The sequence below is a fragment of the Coturnix japonica genome, chromosome 12 (genome assembly GCF_001577835.2).
Source record: "Coturnix japonica isolate 7356 chromosome 12, Coturnix japonica 2.1, whole genome shotgun sequence".
NCBI lineage: Eukaryota > Metazoa > Chordata > Aves > Galliformes > Phasianidae > Coturnix > Coturnix japonica.
Genome location: NC_029527.1, coordinates 16,825,694 through 16,844,712, shown reverse-complemented (window position 1 = coordinate 16,844,712; position 19,019 = coordinate 16,825,694). Strand labels below are relative to the sequence as shown.

The 19,019-nt window shown below is 45.8% G+C and overlaps 2 protein-coding genes across 5 annotated transcripts in view; both read right to left on the bottom strand.

Annotated features, from left to right (window-relative positions):
• Positions 1 to 342: 342 nt before the first annotated feature.
• On the bottom strand, positions 343 to 6,356 carry RHO (rhodopsin). The gene is made up of 5 exons (XM_015874845.2): positions 3,634 to 6,356; positions 2,638 to 2,806; positions 2,393 to 2,558; positions 2,025 to 2,264; positions 343 to 1,569 (listed from the first exon to the last, which is right to left on the bottom strand). The coding sequence occupies exons 1-5, from the start codon at positions 3,992 to 3,994 to the stop codon at positions 1,450 to 1,452; spliced, it is 1,056 nt and encodes a 351-aa protein (XP_015730331.1). The 5' UTR covers positions 3,995 to 6,356; the 3' UTR covers positions 343 to 1,449.
• A 2,379-nt stretch (positions 6,357 to 8,735) lies between these two features.
• The window catches only part of IFT122 (intraflagellar transport 122), a 28,713-nt gene continuing 18,429 nt past the window's right edge, over positions 8,736 to 19,019 (bottom strand). For 3 of the 4 annotated variants that reach the window (XM_015875127.2, XM_015875128.2, XM_032447345.1), the window contains 11 exons: positions 18,711 to 18,882; positions 17,902 to 18,004; positions 16,291 to 16,431; positions 15,215 to 15,312; positions 14,220 to 14,320; positions 12,819 to 12,984; positions 11,802 to 11,913; positions 11,267 to 11,395; positions 10,364 to 10,443; positions 9,937 to 10,101; positions 8,736 to 9,183 (listed from right to left, as the gene is read on the bottom strand). In XM_015875127.2, coding sequence (XP_015730613.1) covers positions 9,094 to 9,183; positions 9,937 to 10,101; positions 10,364 to 10,443; positions 11,267 to 11,395; positions 11,802 to 11,913; positions 12,819 to 12,984; positions 14,220 to 14,320; positions 15,215 to 15,312; positions 16,291 to 16,431; positions 17,902 to 18,004; positions 18,711 to 18,882 — 1,357 coding nt within the window. In that variant the 3' untranslated portion in view covers positions 8,736 to 9,093. The remainder of the gene's footprint in view (positions 9,184 to 9,936; positions 10,102 to 10,363; positions 10,444 to 11,266; positions 11,396 to 11,801; positions 11,914 to 12,818; positions 12,985 to 14,219; positions 14,321 to 15,214; positions 15,313 to 16,290; positions 16,432 to 17,901; positions 18,005 to 18,710; positions 18,883 to 19,019) is intronic. The other variant, XM_015875126.2, reaches the window with a different exon arrangement.

Below are 19,019 nucleotides of genomic sequence, written 5' to 3'. Positions count from 1 at the left end.
GCAGCCCCAGGTGTGCTCACACCTTGCCGTGCTCGAGGGGCAGCGCTCCCAGCCACACGTGTGTGCGGCCATGTGCGCCTCTGCAGGGCCAGCACTGCGGCATTGGTGCCGTAGGGCTCAGCGCGGATGGCGGAGCCGCATCGCCGAGCGGTCACTGAGCACCGTGCGGCTCTGCGGGGCAGCAACAAACACCCAACCTTCCTCCTCTTCCCTCCAAAAGCAGCCCTAGGATTTGAAGTACATGAATCAGACATCAGCCTAAACACTGAATTATTCATAAGCCGCTAATCTTCAGATTTCACTGAATATGCAGAAGTATTGATAAAAAAAATAATGAGAGAATTGTACTTGCAAATTGCTCTTTATTAAAGATTTAACTTGCATGGGTTCTGTATGTTCCTTATTAGACCTCGCAAAGCTGCATAGGATTAGAAATCAGAGAGGATAATAATGTACAAAAATAGTTTCAAATGTTGATAACTCCGAAGAGCAAGAAAAACATCTTATTTGTATAACCGAGCTAAAAATAAAATTGAAGAACACTGCTACAATTGCAATATGCCATCTTGTAGTGCCTGGAACATATGCTGGTGTCTCTGCACCATATGCTCCCATGTCTTGCCTGCTCTAACACAGAGGAAGCTCAGCAATGCACAAATTTGTCCTCAAAAGCGTGAGCACCGGCCAAAGCTTCCTACGTGGGCTGACACTGAGCTGGGCTGCAGCTGACAGGGAGGGTCTGCGGATGGCTGGGAGGTAAGGGGCTGCATCCTGGTGGGGGCAGCGAGTGGGGCTGCTGAGGGGCCGACGCCGGGAGCACAGTGTGGTGCTGGATGGATGGAGAGCACGCCTTGCTCTTCCCAAGCACACCCAGCCATAGCAGAGCACAGCTGTGCCATGCTGTGCCGCCTGCTCACGACTGGGATCTGCATCATCAGCTCTGCAGCACAGAGGGCACATGTGTGCCAAAACCCACCCGTTATCCCAGAGCTGTTGTGGTGCCCTTCTGAGGTGCTGGGGCAGGGCCAAGCACGGGGCTCTGAGCAGCGGGCATCTGGTGGTGCTCAGTCTGTCCCAGCACAACCCCCTGCCCTGGCCCAGCAGCTGCTGATGGCTGCCAGCCTCTGTCTGCAGCAGTGGAGCCGTGAGGGGCCCAGCCTCTGCCCCACTGAGGCCCTCAGGTTGGGGTGAGGGAGGTGGCAATGGCTCCGCTGTGCCCAGGCTTTGCAGGGCCTGCGTGGTGCAACAGGTCTGAGCTCTCAGTGAATCAACAGAGAGAAGCACGGAGTTATGCCAGCGGAAGAGCTAAGCTTTAGCATTTTAATTACAAAACGTGTACATTTTCACAGCCTTGTTCCCAGGGTTCCTATGGTTGGGAGAGCAGCCCACCCCGCAGGGCTGTGCTGAAGCGGGCAGGCGCTGGCAGTGGGCAGGTTGGTGCTGCTGGGCCTACGCAGGGGACACCTGGCTGGTGGAGACGGAGGAGGTCTCTGTCTTTCCAGCAGATGTGTCGTCATCGCCCAGCGGGTTCTTGCCGCAGCAGAGGGTTGTGATCATGCAGTTACGGAACTGGAAGAGAGGAAAAGCAGCGTGGTGAGGGCAGGGGGCTGCTGAGGGGCTGCCTTCATGCTGGGTGTGGTGAGCAGTGAGCCCAGCAGTGTCATGGGCACATGAACCACCACAGCAGGAGCAAACACAGGTACAGATCCCATGTGCTGCAGTGGGAACTGCATGGGAACAGCATGTCTGCACCAGGGGTGTGTGCTGATGAAGTCTCCCTCCCAGTGCTCAGGGTTGGGGGACACAGCCCCAGCTGCTCTGCTGGCCAGCGTGCACATTGCTCACGTGGGTGTCTGCATCAACGAGAGCTGCACGGTGTGAAGGAGTGAGCTGCACTTCACTCTCCTGCACACCAGCATGCAGTACCTGCAATCCCCTCGTGGCTCACAGTGTGCTGGAGGTGTGAGAGCACCCCGCAGCTGTTCTAAAGAGAAATGCTACAGAGGGAGTCAACTGGCAGTTACCTGTTTGTTCATGACGATGTAGATCACAGGATTGTAGATGGCAGAGCTCTTGGCAAAGAATGCCGGGATGGTCATGAAGATGGGCCCAAAGTCTGAGCCCTGGTTGGTGAAGATGTAGAAAGCGACACTGGCATAAGGAACCCAGCAGATGAGGAAGGCGATGACCATGATGATCACCATGCGGGTCACCTCCTTCTCTGCCTTCTGGGTGGTGGCTGACTCCTGCTGCTGGGCGGCAGCCTGCGGGCAGAGCAGGGGTGATAGGATTGAGGGGGCTTGGTCTGTGTGGGGTGCAGGGCCGGGGGGTACCGCTTCTTTATGTCACTGTGTGGAGCCTGGAAAAGCCCCCACCCCCAGGCAGCACCCACCTCCTTCACAGTGCAGACCAGGTTCCCATAGCAGAAGAAGATGACGGTCAGTGGGATCATGAAGTGGACCACGAACATGTAGATGACGAAGGATTCATTGTTGATCTCTGGTTTCAGCGTGTAGTAGTCAATCCCACACGAGCACTGCATGCCCTCAGGGATGTACCTGCAAACAGTGGGGTGGTCAGCGCCAGGCAGAGCGCAGCTGCCTACACCTTGTGCTCCATGCCCAGGCTCCTCCCTACCGTGACCAGCCAAACAGTGGGGGGGCTGCACAGGCCAGGGCCATGATCCAGGAGAACGCGACCCCCATGATGGCGTGGTTCTCCCCGAAGCGGAAGTTGCTCATGGGCTTACAGACCACCACGTATCGTTCCACGGCCAGCACGACAAGTGACCAGAGGGCAATTTCACCTGCACCAGGAAGAAAGGGATAGAGATAAGGGAACTCAGTAATGAGAGGACAAAGGCATGACATCACTGGCACGAGGAAGACCCATATCTGTGCTCAGAAACTGAATGGATCTGAGGATGAGTACCAGTGCCAGTGAAGACCCCCAGCGGTAACCGCTGTTCTGCTGTGCTCTGTGATCCACTGCTGGATCATGCCCACCTCCCGCACAGCACTGCACCCACGTGCCCATGGCCCCACTCTGAACTGCAGCACTGCTCCCAGGTTCTGCTCAGACCATCTGTGCCTTGGGGGCCCGGCCCTGCCAACAGCTGCCCACAGTATGGCTGAGATGAGCTGGCCGGAGGAGGCCATTCTCAGACACATGGCCCTTATTTAACGCTGTTTATCATCGGCTGGATAGTGCAGTGGAGGTGGCTCTGCTGGGCTGCTCTGCACTGCACTGCGCTGCACTGCACTGCACGCTGCCTCACAGCAGTAATGCTCAGCTCTGCAGTGCCAGAACAAGCTGTCACCTCTCCCGTCACAGAGCATGCCAAAAAGGATGTGTCCATCCAGCAGCTGCACAATCACAATCTGCTGCTGGTTACTTTCCATGGCTATGCTGTTGTTCGCAGGAGATGGAACAGGTGGATACCAAAATTCCACAAAGAACTGCCATTTGCCACTTCCTTCAACTCCCACCCTGATGCGCTGCAGACGCCACAGCCCATAGCAGCAGCAGGGCCTGGTACACACCACCCAGCTTCCCAGGAGCAGCCGCACGTTATCCCCCCCCCTAAAACCTGGGGAAATTTCTGTCAGATTTTTGAAAATATAGAGAACTCACCGCCCAGCGTAGCAAAGAAGCCCTCAATGTAGCACCCTGTTACTCCAAAGACAAAGTACCCGTTCATCGAGGTGTACATGGTGGTCGTGAAGCCTCCAAAGACCATGAAGAGGTCGGCGACCGCCAGGTTCAGGAGGATGTAGTTTAGAGGCGTCCGGAGTTTCTTGTGCTGGATGGTGACGTACAGTGTGAGGAAGTTGACAGGGAACCCAAGCAGGATCAGCATGAACATGTAGGCAGCCAGTGCCGAGAACTTCCAGGGCTCAGCCAGGTAGTACTGGGGGTACTCGAAGGGGCTTCGCACCACCCCCGTCTTGTTGGACATGGGCACGTAGAAGTCTTGGCCTTCCGTCCCATTCATGGCTGCGGTTTGTGGGGCGCCTCTCAGTCAGACTCAGCGTCAGTTTCTTGTGTGTGGGGAATCACCCCTGCAGTTGGGCTCCCACTGCTGCTCAGCCTTCGCCGTCTCCCTGCAGAGAAGCAGCTGTAGGGCGTCACTTATAAAGTGCCCCCTGCAGTAAGCTCCAGGCGTCAGTGTCAGCACGATTAGGACTTAGAGAGTTATTAATCATAATCATCCAGGGGTAATTGGCTTTTCTGGGTGGGTATTAAGGTGACACCTGTTTCTGGCCCATGCTGTCATTGTTGGAGACCATGGTTCATGGTCATACATAGACAGGTAGCTCTGCACTGCTTGTGTGGGAGCCTAAACCAGAGGGCAGCCCCACCTGCAAGCATCGCTCCCCAGTGTTCTGTGCCACTGCCTGAAGGCTCAGTGCCTGCTGCTTGGGCCCAGCGCACTCACTGCATGCTGCGGTCTGGGCTGGACGCCTGCTGCCCATACTGCCCGTGCCCCACAGAGTGCCCCATCAGCACATCACAGGCTGCAGCGCCCATCAGTTCAAAATGCCTCAGTTTACCCACACAGGGATATGGGAAGTGGGACATGTTACCACCAGGCCCACAGGCAGAGAGTGCCAGAGAAAGACAAAGCACACAAGATCCTTCTTGTGGTTGCACTCAACCAAAGTAAGCAGGAGTGAATTTTGTGTTTTAGGCACTGCAGCGGCCGCTGGGCTGGATGTGCTTGGTGCATTCGTTCCATAGCAGGGGCCTGTTCTTCCAGCAGGACTGCAGCGCTGTGACAGCAGCCTGGTCCGTCACAGCTGCCATTCGCAGGGTAGGCTGATGAAATAGACTTCTTCGATGTGCTCTCTGCCACCTGCTTTTTGTGCTGCAAAATTTGTCTGGAAAGGTTTGAACAACACAGTGAAGCACTGATCCTGCTAGCAGATTTCCACTCGCATCACCTTCTCTGTTCTTGGCTTTATACACATGTTGCATCATGGCAGCTACATCGGCAGCACATAAAAAATAACCTCATCCACCTGTCCTGGACAGATATTGTGCTGCCTTGATCCATAGAAGGGCTGTGGACAAGGCACAAGTTCTGAGCTGAAGCCAACATTTGACCTCTTATTCTGGTGACAGACATCTTTAGTGTCCTTGAAACCTTCTGAAAGTGATGAATTCCATGTAAATGGGCATTAGAGCTGCAGGAGAAGCTGCTGTTGGATCTGTCTTCCTACCTGATGTGCCCAGTGTTGCTTGGAACATTCTTTGTGCCAGTCAGCAACTGTTAGATGTTATCTGTTCTTGACTTTTCAGAAACAATGGGACAGCATGTGCAGCAAGGGGAACAAAGTGGAGCCTTCCACAATCTCTTTGCTGAACAAGGTTATTCTTTGTAGTTCACACCATTGTGATTAGTCTTTGAGCTTCCAAAGCTATTTTGCCCCCATCTCTTCCCTTTTTTGCATCCTCCGTTTATCACTTTTCTATGTCAATGCAGCCAAGAGCAGAGGAGAGGTACCTGAGTGCTCCATACAGTGCAGGGGGGAATGCACCAGGCCTGGAGCTCACAGGTGAGAGATGGGCAAGGGCTTGTGTCACTTTGGCCTTAATAAGCCAGCTTCAATTCTTGCCATGTTTTTACCAGTGTTCCCTGCAAGTTAGTTCAGTGCATGCAAAACAGTTCAAAGGGAGAACGCAGAAAGCTTTGTGTTCTCTTCAAACAGAAGACCAAGCAGAGAAACTCGTCCTCTGTGTGGGGAACATTTGACAGAAGCATTACTACCACTGAAAGCCTGGCTTCCCATAACTAAAGGTGGGCCTTGATTGCCCCAAAGTCCTCCTGCTGTCAGTGTGCAAATGCCACCTTCCCACACATCCTCTTCTGGAACTAAGTCCCTCCCAGTTAACTTTTCATGTGTTGCCAAGACCGGAGAAGTGCCTCTAGCTAATTGCAGATGAAGCTATTCGTATCTGTACCTGGGCACATCAGATTACGGGTTTATCTTCCCAATACACAAATATGCCACGTAAAGCTCTGATGCAATAAGCCCCTGCTGAGGTTAGCAGCTGCTGTTCTAAGCTTAGGACTGACATGCGTCACCGCAGGGGTCCAGCAGTGGGAAAGGCAGGTAGTGAGTGGTGCCAAGGCAGAAGTGCAGGGCAAATGGAAGAGAACAGTTGGTGAACCGCCCACAAAAGCTTCAGAACAAGGCTTCGTGGTGGGACTTCTGCACATGCAGGGCCTTCTCATCACGAAGTCAGCAGGGAGCTCCAGTGGTACGAGGCATCCTGGAGCTGAACATCTTTCCAATATACGAGATGTGTGGAGCACAGCTCTGCCTGGAAAAGCCCAGCACTTCTTTCAGACCCAGACCATATTCACAAAAAAAATATAAATAAATAAATAAGTGAAGCTCCCCCATTTGATCCATTTTGTCTCTGTGTAATTACAAGCCTTGTCTATTTATTTCTATAATTTTTCATTCCTGATAGCTCTGCAAAGCCAGCTCATTTCAGGGAGAATGAGCTGAATTCCATTCTGGCTCACATATCAAAGAGTGTTGTTTATCAATGTCAGTTGCAACGTCTTTATTGCAAACAGTGATGTATGAGTCAGAAAGCAGACAAGCACTAATTAGAACAGAATGTTTTTAAAGTGGTAAATTAAGCAAATTTAGTCAGGAACCGTTGAGAGACTCAGAAACCCTGCAGTGCCATTGGATAGAATCACAGCACGGTTGGGTCAGAAGGGACCTCACAGCCCCCAGCCCCACCCCACCATGGGCTGCCCCTCCAGCTTGGACTACCCAGGGCCCACCAGGGATGGGCAGCACTGCCGAGGCCTCACTACCCCAACAGTAAAAAACATCTTCCCAGAAGCTAATCTAAGACCACCATCTTTTACATTAGAGCCTTTTTACCCCTTGTCCTATCGCTACACTCCCTGATAGAGCCCCTCCCCAGCTCTCCTGTAGGTCTCTTTTAGGTACTGGGAGGCCACAGTCCCCAGAGTCTCCTCCAGCCCTAACAGCTCCAGCTCTCAGCCTGGCTCCACAGCAGAGGTGCTCCAGCCCCTGAGCATCCTCCCAGCTCCTCTGGCCCCACTCCAACAGCTCCGTGTCCTTCTGACATTGGGGGCTGATTGCAGCACTGCAGGTGGGGCCTCACAGGAGCACAGATTTCAAAGCTTTACTTTCCAGGGGAACTCAGGCATACACTGCCATCACATCAAAGTGCTGCTGTTCACACGGTAGCTGTTTTACCAGCAGCTGCCAATCTCAGCTAATAGTTTAATACAATAAAGTAAAATATAATTTCCCAACCGAAACAAAGAAAGACTTATGGCAGAGAAAATGTCATAACAAAATTTATGCTAAGGAGGGCACAATTCAAACTGGATTTACAGTTACTGGATTTTACAGACAATTTAAAGTCAAGAAACCTATCACTTCTCCATTCAAACCCAGCCCAGCTGGTTGCCCACACAAATTCTCAAGCTCTTGCAGAACGACTCAGTGAACACTCTCTAGAGATTCAATTATACAGGAATATTTCTGTGTACTGAGACTGGCTGGAATAGAGTTAATGTTCTTCAGAGCAGCCCATGTGGAGCTGTGCGCTGGATTTGCAACTAAAAACAGTCTTGACAAAACATCAGTGCTTTAACTATTGTTGAGAACTGCTGGCAGTGTTTAAGGTTTTTGTTGATCCCCACTTTGCTGCCCAGCAATGGGCCAGAGGTGGACAAGGAGCTGGGAGAGTTCACAACCAGGACTGCTGAGCCGAAGGGTGTTCCATGCCCAGTGACATCATGCTCATCTTCCCATGTTAACATTACTCACATTGAGGCCATGCTTTCCAGGAAGTGTTGGACATCTGCCTGTCACGGGGAAGTAATGAATAAATTTGTCATTGTTTTGCTTGTAAACATAGCTTTGCTTACGAAACTACCTTTATGTTGACCCACAAGCTTTTCCACTTTGGCTCTTTTGATTCTCTCCTGCTCTATCAAGGTGGGTGGGAAGTGAGCATACAACTGCATGGGGTTTATCTGCTGCCTGGGATGGAACTACTACATTTGGTTAAACAGCCAGGTCCTTAAAATCCCCTCAATCTCAGCACTTAGTTGGCAACAGAAAAAATAAAAATTGGAAGGTGGGTCCATCTCCTCCCAGCTCCTTACTTTGCTTCCTGTGGTTCTGGTGTGAAGAAACACTGGGAAAATGCTGATCAGAAATGCTCCTTTTCAGCCCATCACCTCTGCCAGCTGCCATGATGGTCAATGGAGCTGTGCTAGCTCAGACAGGCACAAAGGTGGGCTCAGATCACACCACAAGGATGCTGGTATTCCTGGGAGCTGTCCCATGATTTTATTAACACAATGAGCTGCATCACTTACAAGTTGCTTCTCAGCAGACAAAGAACTTTCCTGTCCTTAGAGCATAGAGGAGGAACTGCAGGAAAGCACTGGCTATCTACAAGCCCTCAACTTGCTTTGATATTCTTGCCTGGCAACCTAATACTTTTAAGCAAGCAAATATACTCATTTTAGCCCATTAGGTCAGTGGCTGTTCTTTCATCAATGGTATACACACTGATGTTACTAGAATCAGCAGTGTGTTAATAGACAGATAAGGAACTTATGTCTGGTTATCTCATAGAAATAGATATTTCTATGCTTAACCTGTTATTTGGATTTTAACAAGCAAGAGCTCTGCACAGGTTAAAAGGAAATTCTGCCACAAACAGTACTGAAAAATAGTCCCATTTATTTGAAGTTCTGTCAATAACAGGTACATATTAAGACAAATTTTTAAGTTCTAACACAAGTTGGAGTAAAAATGATTACGTGGGTTAATTTGACCCTAGAAACATTCCTGTACAAATCTGTGGCACTTCAGCTGCTTATCTGCAAAATAAAAGAACATTCACCAAAACAGACATTTCCTTTTAAAAAAATAAAGTTACATTTCCTTCAACTCAGTTTCACTCATATCCAAAATAGACCAAGATAACAATTAAGTTGTTAGGAAACCTAAGAATGCAAAAGGTGCCTTGCCAAGTCAATGGCGAAAGCTCTCAGCTGAGGTGTAATATCAGTCCTCTTCACTGGTTTGACTCATCTATTCTCCTTCGGCAGAATGGACAGCAGTTATGCTGGAGTACAAGAAGCTCATAGTCTTCTGTGTGAAACATCTATGAATGAGAAGCAGATTGAGGGACAAGTTAGCCTGTGACCAGCTCAAAGAAAATGGAATTTCAAGGGGGTTTCTGACACCTTCTAAAGCTACTATTACACAATAATTGTCTTTCTTGCTTCCAGTTGCTTGTCAAAGCTATAACCCAGAATATAGAAACAAATCACAGAATCACAGGGGTTGGAAGGGATCTCCAGAGCTCATCGAGTCCATCAATGTCTTGTTGAAATCAAGGTAGACTACATCCACCACCCTCCTCCCATCCACCCAGCCAGTGTCAACATCATAGAAGGCCACCAGGTTGGTCGAGCATGACCTCCCCTTGGTGAAGCCATGCTGAGTACTCCTGATAACCTCCTTTTCTTTCAAATATTGCACAGTCTGCTGTCAATGTAGTTGAAGATGCACAAACCAATCAATTACTTTTGCAGAGGGAAGGATGAAAATTGGAAAGCATGTAACCAAGTGAGACTGTACTGTATTTCAGAAAGCCATTCTTGCGGAGGAAGAGTTCCTAGAGGGACTGAACAAAAGGACAACTGAGTTTATGGGGTAACTCCCTGCTAGACCAGATTGAATGTCAGAGAGGCATAGCAAAAGGAGTAAATACAAATCCGCTGCCTTCTGTCTCTACATCACTTGTTAATTTACTAAATGTATTTCAAAGTGTGGCATATCGACTATTTCAATTTCTGGCTGATTTCTCAGGTGCTGTGGGCTTTGGGGTTTTTTAATCCTCAACAAAAAGTACCTGAAAACACGAGGGGCACATGGTGATGGAGGCGTCAGGCAGCAGGGAACGGTAGTACTGCCACCGCAGCGGCTTGGGCCAGCGTTTAATCAGGACATCCCTCCGACTCATTGACTGTAGAACAGCACGATTCACAATCACAGGAACGAACTCTGAGCCGCCCTGCTGCAGGTAAGGAGGTTTAGAAAAAACTACTGTTACCAACTGCAAAGTCCTTTAAGGATTAGTGAGATCCTGTGAAATGCAAAGTACAATTCGGTAGAAGAAGCTAATACAGAACTGGCCTGAGCCTGGTTCTAACCTCACTGCCAGCTGTTTTAACAACACATTCGCACAAGAAGAGCAGCATGCACTAAGGCAAAATCTCCTCCGGATTCCTACTGGTAGCAAGAAATACACGGCTGCAAGATGCATACACAGCTCTTACCTCAAAGCTCAGTTTTGCAGTAAAGGGATCATCGTCTTCAATAATAACCGTGCTGTCGTTAAGCCTCAGACTTTGTGCATCTAGGTATATTTCTTAAGGAAGAACTACAGTTCCTCTAAGATCAGCTGTGAGCTCTATCTCACAGAATAAACAGAACATCAGTCCAGCAGGACTGGGACCTTTGTTGCTCCAGAGGTCAAAGTATTCCCAAACTGCTACATTGCCCAGACTGTTATAGAACATACTGGAGAAGGGCTTGCTCTGATTACACTAACTGCAGAATTTCATCACTGCAACTGTTGCAGAGCAGCAAAATTTACTATAACCAAAAATGACACCAGCTCTGCCTTATTTCCTGTCTGTCTGCTTCTGACATTGCAGAAAGCACACAAAGAACTTCTTTAAGTTACATTTCAAGTCATTTTAGTTAGAGACTGTGTTTTCTTGTGTGCTGCTCTGCACCCGGTGCTATGCAGCCCCACAGAAACAGGGGCTCTGGGTACCAAAACATTACAAAACAGGTGGTTATGAAATAAGTCAACGCTGGTTTCCCTTGTGAAGGAGAAAGCAGCCTCTGAACCAAGCTGTTACTGGGAGGAAATAACACACTCTCCACAGAATAGGTGCAGCGTGGCATCGCACTGCTAAAAAGATCAACTCCACATGATTAGAACTGTTTTTGTGATGAACAAGCTTTACAAAAATATCTGGGTAAAAGAGCACTCTGGTTGTTACACCAATGTAAAAAGGAAACACAACATGTTTTTTGTCATATGATAGAAAAAAGCTTCTCCCCCCAACCTTCACTCCCCCAAAAAAACAAAACAAACAAAAAAAACCAAATTGTTGTTTCCCTTTTTTCCTAAGAAAGCAACTGGAAGCGGTTTTTAATTAGCAGGATACCACCACTCATCATCTCTTGCCATTTATTCCTGCTTTTATTCAATCTCGGAGCTTCAAGATCAATGAGAGACACAGCTTCTTCATCCGTGATACCATCTTCCAAATAGAACTCAACCAGATGCAGTACTTCTAAAGGGTGTGAAAACAGGGAGCATTGGATGGGCACGATGACAGAACCACCTCCCAGAAAACACTGTGCCCTTTAACAAATGTAACATCCTTCACTTTCTGTAATGGTGTTTTCCCCCACATGTTCTCATGATGAAAAAAACCAAAACCAACCGCCCCACAGACCCAAACTGTGCTCTAAACTCTTTATACATTCAGGTTTCCAAAACGCAGCAATGCTTTGTTGCTGTGAAATGCAGCTATCCCTGGTAGAAGAAGCATTCGCTCAGTCCAATCTAACGTCCAAAGGAAGGCTTTGTTTGTCCAAACAACACTGCATCAGGAACAAATTGAGTACAAACTGACCCTGCTCACTTTAACATTTACCTACTTGAAAAGCACAACAAAAAGTGATACTCCAACGCACCGTAGGAAGAAGCGGAGAAGACGAAAGGCTGCCTGCAATTAACGCAGACATTCCCTAAGTTATTGAGCAAAGGGTTGTTGGTAGAGCACCTATAGCACAAGGGCACAAGCTCCTGCAAAGACACACACATAGCACAGTGATTGCAAACAGGTCAGCACAGAAAGTACTCTCGGTTTCAACTAAACACAAGTTCCTTAGGTTTACACCACTGATATTACATCAGCCTATAACCTGAAGAAATGCTGCTGTGAAATCAAATCCTTTAACATCTGGACATAGCTGTCTTTGCTGCTCTAACAATGAAATTTCTCCTTGTCTTTGTGGTAAGGAGCAGAATTTTGTATCAAACACACAGTACTAAAAGAAGTTGAACAGAAGGTTACTGAAGCCATTTTTTTCGTCTCCTTCACAGCTTTGGTCAAATTCAAGTTCTCCAGTCAATTAATCTCTTGTTTTCAAGAGCACAGTTATTTTAGGCCATTCTTAAGACTCTGTTTCTATTATTTCAGTTGGCCAGGTACACGTTCACTTGTACAATACAATTTATTTTTAGCGAGTACTCCATGAGACATGGCTTTACAGAGCACTGCAGAAATTCAGACTTCAGTTAAAGAAGAAAAGGTGATAAAATAAGACTTGAGGAAGGAAGGTCACCCAAGGGATAGGGGGAGGAGGGAAGGAGTGCTAGGAGTTGGGACAAATGAAAGTGACCTCCAGCTGCAGAAACACACAAAGACCATGCAGAAAAAGGCTTGACAGAGTTAACAGGCAGAGAGGAAGGTAGATAAAAGAAAGGAGAGGGAGGAGAGAAGCTGCCATAAAGAAAGAACTGGTTTTAGTTTGCTCTCAGGAACAAAAGGAAGCCTGCCCTGAAGGATAACAATAAAAGGACTGTTTCCAGCAGAAATGTAATTCTAAAACAGACCTACGCATTAATATGTTTCAGACTTTGTGTATATGATAACTCAGATTCTTGAATTAGACTTGTATATTAATGATTAGCATGAAGCTACTTACTTCACTGTCATGGAATGGCTTGGATCGGATTGTCAGGCTGCCCAGCTCTACGGATTTCTGGAACCTAGCTGGGATCTGCAGTCCCTGTAACTTGTCGTAAGCATGACGTGCCAGTTTATATGCACCCAGAGCTTTACTCTGCTTTGCCAAGGCAAATAATGTATTACTGTAACTAAATTAAGGAATAAAAATATGTATTTAGGAAAAAATACAATGTTCTTTCTAATGATATGAATGTTCTTTATAATGTATGAAGAGGCATATTCCACACTGATACTTTAAACTGCCCTTAACAAAATAAATGTGCATACAAAATTCCATTTAAACAAGCAAATGTGAAAGGCCTATCAAAATGTCTGGGGGTGATTATAACTGAAGTACGGAACTGACCCTGCATTAATACTACCTGGTTAAATAATCTGACCTCCACGCTGAAGTTTGTTTAGGTTGAATGGATTTTACCCAGACCAAAAAAAAATAACAGCAACAAAACCAAAAACGTTACTGGAACACCATCAGTGCACTGACACCCGTTAAGCACACACTGCCTAGTAAGAAGAATGCAGCACCAGCTCCATGTCAGTGACCAAGGGCTGTCTCTTTCATTAGCATGTAACAGTAACTGCTGTTCTGAACGCTACCAATCACAACCCTAACAACACACGTTAGGAAAGACATTTTGGAAGTATATGTAAGTGAGGAAGTTACTAATAGGAAAGCAAACATCCCATCCAGAGCCGTAACGGAAGAAAAACTGCCTTCCCTTTGTCAGTCAGTGACCCTTTCTGTTGTCTTTTATGGACAGATGCATTTCTGCAGCGTTCGCACAGGCCTTGTATGAGGTAACCTGATCTAGCTGTGGATTTCCTCATTCACTGCAGGGGGGGTTGAACTAGATGGCCTTCAGAAATCCTTTCCAACTCTAAGGATTCTATGATTCTACTTCCAAAAGATGCAACATGCACTCACAAAGTTGTGCAAATGGTAGGTTGAGAGACACTGCACAGCTATAACAGCCTCAGATGGAGCAAAAGTGGCTGTTTTTTCCCCCTGCTCCCATCTGAGCTCAAGGTTGTCAAGATTCAGATCCAGCATCCTGTTGGGATGACTAATACTCCTTGACAAAGTCACACATCATGCTGGGTGGGTGGCTGAGAATTACATGTTGATTTGTTCAGCTCTCCAAGACGATAAGGAAAAAAAAAAAGAAGACAGTGCAGTTAAAAACAATGGTTTGAAGGTGCTGATTATTTCCCTAGGGGCATAAATCGAATTCAATTAGCTACAACCCACAGCTGAAACTGAACATAACCCAAAGTAGATCTCTGCACTGTGGCTCAACATCAATTACTCTTTTAGTGTACCTCAGCCTCTAGATTCTGTGCAGTGTTGGAAGGATACACTTTTGAGATCCCCAAGGGAGTCTCCTTTGTTAAGCTGTGAAGCAGAAACCTGGAAATATTGAAGAGTGTTTCAGGCAAGTGGAAACTGAAAGGTTCCTCCTGTGGAATTAAAAATAGAGACATTTCTAAGACAATTCACATCACTACACATCACAATACCAGGCATCCCAAGTATTGTCATGCAGTTCATGCAGTTGCTAAAAGAGCAGATGCTGACAGAACACACCAAGCGGATTTCACATGTTAAACACCAAAGTTCATGCCTGTTACACACAGAAAAAGACAGAAAGGGATCCACACAGCTAAAATAGAATCCTTACCAGGCTATATAAAAGCAAGGCATGAACAGTGGGCAGCCTCCACCACTGAAAGGTCTGACATAGCCTGACTAGCAGAGACCTTGGTTGCACAGAGTCGTCTTTTGGGCAAGGGCATAGATTAGAGGCTTCTCATATGTTCCACAGAAGATATTTTCACCAACAGTTGTAGGAACATTACTATAATTGCTGGGAGCAGCAGGAGCTCTCCTCTCAAGACTGCACATCTTTTGGAGAAGTTTACATATATCACCACTGATAAGAGGTAACATGCTGTGGGAATCTCTGAATGAGGGTGTCTTCTGTATAAACCTGCTTTCCCCAATTAAAGGAAGAACCCACTGCAACCTGTAAAGGACCTGAGATCCGGGGTGCTGGAACCAATCAACACAGCCAGCAAAGAAAGTACTGGGGGTGGAGAGTCAGCCATGCTCATATTCTCTATGTACACAGTGAGACAAACACACATCTGCTAAAATGGCACGGCACTTTTTAAGAACTACGACAAGAGAAGTTCTTCTGCAGTACAACAGAAAGCAGAGAAATGTTGCTATACAGTATCACTAATCTACACTCTATTTAATTGTGTGAAGTCATTAAATGTTTCTTTATCTCTGGACTTCTGAAAGAAAAACATTCAGGAATACACACACAACTTCTAAAGTAAATATCTTACAGTGTATCTTTGAATATAGTGATAGACATGGTAGATTTCTGCCAATTGCTGGAAGTGATGAAACTTCTGCAACATTTCAGTCTGCTGTTCTTCATTCTCTGCGGAGAGAAAGGCATTAGTGTAAGCCCCCCCAGGTAAACCTTTGAGACTCAGTGTGAAGAAAACAACATACAGTGATACTCCCAAATGAAGTACACACCAGCCCAAGTGTCCCCCATCTACCTGTGCAAAACACAGGTTATACAGTCTTGCTACTTCTGGGAGCAAGTTTCTACTTCAAAAAAAAGCATGCTCAAATATGAGTGGTAATGGCTTTAATATAGCTAGAGGCTACAGGTTAGGTAAAGGGAGAAAAGAGCAGCTGTGCATCTCTGTAAAGCTCATTCATACCTTCAGAATTTACAAATAAAATGAGTTTTGAAACATTTCATGGATATTAAACACACTACTAAAAAAACTGGAACAGTTTGCATCTCCACACAATACCTCAGAGGCAACATATCAGCACTCTCAGGTGAACTAATAAAAAGGCACTTAAAGCACTGAGCAAAACACAGTACTATCAACCCTGGTATTCATTGGCAAATTAGTTCTCCTAAGCACTAGCTCTACCTCTCTTCCAGAGAAATACACTCAGAAGACAAGATGATAGCTCACAGTTTTGTATTTGTTGGCAGAAACAATTTGTAAAGTACCTCCCCTACCTACATTCAAGTACTAAGCAGATCTTATGCTCCAGAACCACCTTGCAGATACCAGTACGTGGACCCCTCAGTCACTGCTCTACCTGCAGCGTGTTGAGGGAAGCTACACAAGGACACAGGCTCCCAAGGATGCACTATTTTGATTCCAGCCAGATTTCAAAACAAGGCCTACGCACACTGCTGTTGTTGTTTTGCTCATCTGTTTTACATAAGAGCATGGGAAAACCAGTAGACAAAAATAGCGTATGCCAAAACTATGCACAGTATAAAAGAAAAAAAATAGTGAAGGAGCTGCAGCAATGCTATCACAGTTTAGCAATTGTCTGCCTACATGCACAAGAAGGTAAAAATATAAGCCTTTCAGTTACTTACCTTGGGCTATATCTAAACACTGCATGGAAAGCATCCAATAATAATAGGCTGCGTCGTTAAATCGGCTTTCAACCACAGCATTGTGTGTTAGCTGCTCCAGCACTCTCACAGCTTCTCTCTGCCTGCCAGCCTTGTGGAATGCTACAAAGACAAAACAAAGAGGATTTTACAGGGCAATTATATCAATTAGCTGAAATTAATGTTTTTAAATTAAGAGCAGTCTATTCAGACAATATCAAATCATCTATCCAGGGCAGTATGAAGGGATTATACACTGGTATTTTCTACTTGAAAGCAGCAACACTAATGGAACATGAGATGCAGCTGTAGGTGTTTTGTGGCTTTTGCACTGTCTTGGGGGCTCTTGAGCTGCTATGTCTTGTACACCTCCGGTGTTTTTGTTGTTCTTTAATATAGGAAAGAGCAAAAGCACAACAATCATTAGATCTGTTTTCAAGCAATTGCAATCTCTAAACACTGCAGATTGCACCTGCATTTAAAACTACAGTAAGTTCAAATTAGTTCTAGTCAGTAATGTTGAATGTTTTAGAAGATTATATTATTTATTATATCCTTGTAGCACTCATTAACAGCTTCTCTTTCAGTGAACTTCAGAAGCCAGTGTAAAGTTAGATTCTGACTTCTCACTTGGCATAAACACAATAAAGGAATGAAATAAAGTGCAATAAAGATAACAATTGCCTCCTGATTTAAATCAACTCCATTAAAACCACATTCTCCCAGACCCACACAGAGATCTCCTGCTCACCCAGTTTTGTGGAATTTGTATTAGCCAAGACAGAACAGCACGGAGCTTTGAGGAATAAGCTAGGAACAACACACATATATTCACAGATCTGTATGTGCAAACCACTCAGCTGCTCAAAGGTTTAGTGCCAAGATGTGCAGCCTAGTGCTGCATAGAGACAGCTCACGGCTGGCATAGCGCTAGCTTGGCCTTGTAAGCAAATGCGGTTACACTTTTAGATCCCAGCTGGCTGTGGAAACAGCAGATGCAGAAGTCACATGGAGCTGCACCTGAGTAAAGCAGCTACTGAAAACATGCCGGCTCCACACAGATCTTGCTTCAACTTCTCCTTATCCCTGGCACAGTTTATAAGTAAAATTCTGAAGCCCATCCACACGGTAGAAGCTTGACCATTCTCTTTATGTAATTTTATAAGCCTAATAATATCCATGAAAACTCTTAAAGATGAAAATGTTACTTGCACAAAGTGAAATTTACCTAGATAAAAGGAAAAATTGTTATTTCCACTCCAGCTTGTGAGGTACCTGCTACATTTTGAATCTTACTGGGATAAAAGTATTAACAAAACACAGTTCAGCTTTTAAGCCAAAAGTTGTGCTCAATTACGTCATGACATCAAAAATCTGAAGCTATATTTGGATGTCACTATTTCTGGTTGGTCTGTCATACTTAGCAGTTAAATAAAGGAGACCTCCCGCTACTTTACTTTTAAGACAGGCATGAAGATACTGATTGTACTTGTTTTTGAAACGACCAATACGAAATTCTCCAGGGCAAAGTCAGCATATTCTGCATAGGAAAAGTACAGAGAACATTTTGAGTGCTACATTAGAAAGTCTTACCTTTTTGGGCTTCTTCAAATCTATCATTCTCTGCTAGCCACTGAGCATAAGGGACATAGACTTCATCTTTGAATTCAGGATGCTTTTCACTCACAGCAAATGCCTGAGGTACATAACAAAGTCATTTCTAGAATGCTGCTTAGTTTAAACAATTAAAGGGTTTAGAATATTTCAATTCTTCCTTAAGAACCTACACCTATCAAAACTTAATTTGAAGAAATAAGAGCAGAATTGATGGTGACCCCAACTTTGAAGTACATGATGGTGACAGGATCATGTTTTCCACAGAAATCCCAGAGAAGTCTGCAAAATTTCACCCAACAGTAAAACCAGTTCATAAAGTGGTGTCCACACTAACAGAGCAGATATTGACCAGGTCTAAGTTACACCTATGATATGCTCACTCACACACGTCCAAGTCGGAAAAATACTTCAGTTCAAAACAGAACTTCCCACAGTACAGTTACTATTCATTCCTTCTAATAGATGAGAAGCAATCTGTGGATTTGCAAAGGAAATGAGCAACTACCCACAGGTAGGCACAACTAGGTACTGGGAAGCAAGGCCAAGAAGCATTCAGCCAAAAAAAAAAAAAAAAGAAAACCAACTGAGTAAAACAAACAAAACAAAATCACTCGTTAAACTCAGAAAACAAGCAAACAATAAGCACACAAAATTAACTCTGCACTCTGAACCACAGTCTCCAGAAGCCTGCCTCCTCCTTGCCTCTCCCTTCACTGCAGTGGATGAAGCCATGCAGTCAGCAACAACAGCAGTAGCTTTAAACAGAAACCAGAAGGAGTGCTTACTTCTTCCCAGCGGTGTGTCTCCACGTGGAGAGAGACCAAGGCTTTCAGGTCACCAACCTTCATGTAGGTTTCTGCTGCATAGCCAGGGTTATTGAGTTTCTTAAAATAGAAGGCACATTTTGACAGAGGCTCACGCTCAGCTTTATCCAGTTTCCGAGCAATTTCTATTAACCTAGATGCGGTAAAAAAAAAAGCCGTGTGTTTCAGGTCTAGCCTTACCACTTTACCTTTTGCTTAACATTGTAATAACCTCATTTTTAATCAGGGATTGTTTAATACCATAGTAGCAGTACCACACAACATGCTGCT

Excerpts from the sequence above, each read along its gene's own strand:
- RHO (XM_015874845.2), bottom strand. The coding sequence starts at position 3,994 with ATGAATGGGACGGAAGGCCAAGACTTCTACGTGCCCATGTCCAACAAG. Across the intron at positions 2,807-3,633 it reads CTTCTTTGCTACGCTGGGCG|GTGAAATTGCCCTCTGGTCA; the intron begins GTGAGTTCTCTA and ends TTCCTGGTGCAG. Across the intron at positions 2,559-2,637 it reads CCACTGTTTGGCTGGTCACG|GTACATCCCTGAGGGCATGC; the intron begins GTAGGGAGGAGC and ends CACTGTTTGCAG.